Source organism: Galeopterus variegatus, unplaced genomic scaffold (genome assembly GCF_000696425.1).
Source record: "Galeopterus variegatus unplaced genomic scaffold, G_variegatus-3.0.2 Scaffold461, whole genome shotgun sequence".
NCBI classification, from domain to species: domain Eukaryota; kingdom Metazoa; phylum Chordata; class Mammalia; order Dermoptera; family Cynocephalidae; genus Galeopterus; species Galeopterus variegatus.
This window is the reverse complement of record NW_007726572.1, coordinates 195,345-199,563: the sequence shown is the minus strand read 5'-3', so window position 1 is coordinate 199,563 and position 4,219 is coordinate 195,345. Positions and strand designations below refer to the sequence as shown.

At 42.4% G+C, this 4,219-nt stretch overlaps 1 protein-coding gene across 1 annotated transcript; it reads left to right on the top strand.

Moving 5' to 3' along the window:
- The first annotated feature begins 3,564 nt into the window (after positions 1-3,564).
- Positions 3,565-3,894, top strand: LOC103587570 (noggin-like). Its single transcript, XM_008569065.1, has one exon. The coding sequence runs from the start codon at positions 3,565-3,567 to the stop codon at positions 3,892-3,894; it is 330 nt and encodes a 109-aa protein (XP_008567287.1).
- Positions 3,895-4,219: the final 325 nt, after the last annotated feature.

Sequence of the window (4,219 nt, the reverse complement as noted above, 5' to 3'; positions counted from 1 at the left end):
ACTAAAGACTAAAATTTAAATATGGCCTGTGGTCAAGACTGTGAGATATGAAGATTGAGATCGAATCTTCCAGTGTTCCTCAGACTGAGCAGGGCCATTTTGAGCAACTTGGTGTAGGGTTTTGCATTTTAAAAGAGAATTGGAAAAATCCATAGAAAAGCCACAACAATAGCTGGAAAGTAAAAAGATGTTCTGAAAACAGGCAAATGAATCTTCCAGTGTTCCTCAGACTGAGCAGGGCCATTTTGAGCAACTTGGTGTAGGGTTTTGCATTTTAAAAGAGAATTGGAGAAATCCATAGAAAAGCCACAACAATAGCTGGAAAGTAAAAAGATGTTCTGAAAACAGGCAAAAGGAGTTTGGCTTATTTAACATGGAAAAGAGAAGGCTGAGTGTGCCTGGATTTGAACATAAGATTATCACCAGGAGAAAAATGGCCAGCTGTTTTCCATCTCCATGGAGGAGCAAATTATAGGAAATGGGCTGAGACTGCAGCACAAGGGTGGTTGTGAATACGAAAGCATTTGTAATTGGACCCTGGAACAGACTTCAGAGGAAGACAGTTCAATTCCTGTCACACAAGTTTGCTAAAAATATGCCAAGGACTGACCTGACCAGACAGGGGACTGGATGTGATGACTTCTTGGGCCCCCTTGTTTTATCATCTTTTTGCCTGTGTCTTCATGAGGTCCACCTAATTAGCTGAGTGAAACATTCAGTTGCTTTGCTGGATGGTGTATACAAGCTAGTTTTCTAAACAACCCGTTTGATGGATTGTGATCTATTGTTTTATTAAATTGACTGGTGGTTTTGGGGTCATGTTGACATCACCAGTAATTTTATAACTTTTATTTTACTTCATTGAGCTTGGACATGAGCCTATAAATTATATTATGCTTGAGGGTCATCAGGTTGGCCTTGTATTGATCATAATGTTAAATAGTTCAGTTTCATGAGCCAGGAGGTTCTTTAACACTGATACCAATACACACTCTGATGTAATCTGAACCAGTCATTCAGACCAGAGTAAACAAGGTGAGGAAATAGTTCCAGGCTTTCAATTTGCTCCAAGGGTGTGCTGTTTGTATCAAGAGTGTGTTAATGTATTAATGTTAAAGCCAAACATCTAAATTTGAATGTGGTAGGTGGGGGGTTGGAAAAGAAGATGTGATCCTGCTGTTTCCAGAGTCCTACAGAAATAAATTAATTCCATTTTCAAGTGAATTTACTGAATTGCTGATAGAAAAGGACTAAATCCATTGAAAGCTTATATCCTCCATTGTGGGACCATCAGGCAGGTGGACTCCCCTGGACTCTCTTCTGCATGTACTTTAACTTTTTCATGCTTACACCCCAAGTGAGACAAGGACTGGCTTCATCATCTATTGAGTGTTTAGTTTCTTTGCTAAAAAATGTTCCTCTGCAAATGTACATGTTATAAGCACCAGTAACCACTAGGTTGTGTTCGTAAAAGGACAGAAAATTAGCAAAACCATTGATGTGAATACAAAATGGTACAAATTCAAAAGGATAAGCCTTACCAAGGCAGAATTCCACATAGGTTCTTTTACCTGATTTTGTCCCTGTGTGACAATATAGCTGGCTGTCCCCTAACAGCAAAACTCCACTTCTTTTGATAATATAGCCTTTAGGTCTTAGCCAGACCCATGACTTCCACTAAAGACTATTTTCTGGCCTCCCTTGCACTTAGGTGAGGTAAGGAATAAATTTTGACTGAAGGGATGTGGGCAGAAGTGATGTGGGCCTAAGTGACATGTGCCACTTCTGGTCCATGACCTTAAAAGGAAAGATAACACCCTCCACTTCTTCCTTCTCTGCTTCCTGCAGGATGGAATGCAGACATGATGGCAAGACATAAGCAGCAATCTTCAACCATGAGGTAGAAGACCTGTGTTGAGGATAATGGAGAATTAAGATGAAAGAAACTTGGATTTCCATTACCATGGAGCCACTGCATCAGACTATTTATGCTTTGATTGTTAAAGGACAGAAAAATCAACTTCCATTTGTTTAAGCTACTATTATTTTGACCCTTGTAACAGTAGCCAAACTTGTATCCTTACTAATATCCTGACTCTTTGGGCAGCAAAACCTTAACTCAAGTAATATAGGTGATTTTTCATTCAGTAAAAAAGACATATGTTGTTCCAGACAGATAGACAGATAGATAGATAGATAGATAGGCAGACAATACACACACAGTGCACACACACAAAACACTTGAGAGATTTATTAACTAGGAACTTACTGAAGATCACTGCAGAATTGGTTATAAAGAACTCACCCCACACTCTGAAATGTAAGATATATACCACTCATCTTATGTTTTTATATATAATGGACTAAAGAATACAAAGTGAATAACAGTGAAACTCTAGTGAGGTGGTAAAAAGCATAAGCTCTGGAGCCAGACAGACCAGCTGAATGACCAGGGGCAATTTACTTAAGCTCTGAGTGTCCAGGTTGTCCCATCTGTACAAAGGGAGTAGTAATTGTTCCTGCCTCATTGGCATGTTGTGAGGATTACAAGAGATCATACAGGTAAGGTGCTTGGAGCCAGGTGTTAGTGACTGGCACACACCGAGCACTGAATAAATACTCATATTAGCTACTTTCCTCTTAACCAGTGATGATGCCAACAAAATTGGGCTAATGGAGTAATTCTAAACTGCTCTTGATCTGTTTGTATATATTGTGCATGGTCTTACTTGAGACATCTGCTATGGGTCAACTGTGTCCCCCAAAAGTTCGTGTGTTGAAACTTGATCCCCACTGTAACAGTGTCAAGAGAGTGGGAAATCCTATTATGACATTTGAAAGGTGGGGCCTTTGAGAGGTGATTGGATCATGAGGACTGTGCCATCATGAATGGATTAATCCATGCATGGAGTGATGAGTTATCAGGGGTGTGGACTGGTGGCTTTATAAGGAGCACGTGAGGAGCTCTTGCTCAGCTCGTTCTCTCGCCCTGTGATTGCCTGCCTCACCACGGGGCCCTGTAGAAAGTTCCCACCCAGAGGAAGGCCCTCACCAGATGTCCCCCTGGACCTTGGACTTCCCAGCCTCCAAAACGATAATAAATTAATTTAATTTCTTTATAGATTACCCAGTTTCAGACATTTTGTTGAGAGCAACAGAAACAGACTAATACAACATCTAATCAAAAATGGCCACTTCTTGCCTGAAATCCCTTATGGGTGAGTGCTAATCTTGATTTATGTACATCTTTCAGGAGTATCAGAAGTACTATATCATTGCATCTTTGTAAATCGATGTCTGAAGGAAGTTTGAAGAGTAACAATAAAAGTCTAGATGTAGCTGGGGCCCTATCCCACTGGAGCTGTCTTCTCTGGGTTCTCATTGCTGAGGACTAGGTTGTAATTAGTCTCCTCTCTGGTGCCCACATCCATCTCTGCAATGGGGCCTTGGAGAGAAATGAATGGAGTTTAGCCTTCACGGCTTCTTATTTGCTTGGGTCCCCTCCAGGGTTGCAGAGCTCATTGTGGGAGGCATGGAGCTGATCCCAGGCTGTGGCTGGGGTGGATGGGCTGCTCACACCATATTCATAGTGTACCCCTGGTGCTGGTGGGCCTGATGGAGCACTCCAATGCTATCTCTGATCCAAAGATGAAAGATTTGAACGAGATGCTGCTTTGCTCCTTGCGTAGAGGCTACTACAACCAGGCCTCATTCCCTTACTGGGACTGGTGGGGACATGGGAGTAGCAAAGAGCTTGCCAAGTTGGACCAGCTGCTATCAAGGACACTATCTGGGCAAGAAATTGTCAAGGACATGGCAGGAGGAGCATTGCCCACAAAGGGTTCTGAAGCACAAGGAAACCTTTCTAAACCACTGATGTTAGGAGAAAAATAAAAATAAAAGCCGTGCAAATGGAAAGTCAGGATTATCTCTCTATTCTCTATACGTAACCACTTTACAACATTGTCACATGAGAGGTTAAAAAAGTATAGAGTCAAAACTTCAGGGAAAAATAGTATTGTTGAAGTGTCTCTTTTTTGTGTGTGTGTGACCGGTAAGGGGATCGCAGCCCTTGGCTTGGTGTCAACCGCACCGACCGCACCGTGCTCAGCCAGTGAGCGCACCGGCCATACCTATAGAGGATCCGAACCTGCTGCCTTAGCACTCCCAGCACTGCTGCGCTCCCAGCGCCGCACTCTCCCGAGTGAGCCACGGGGTA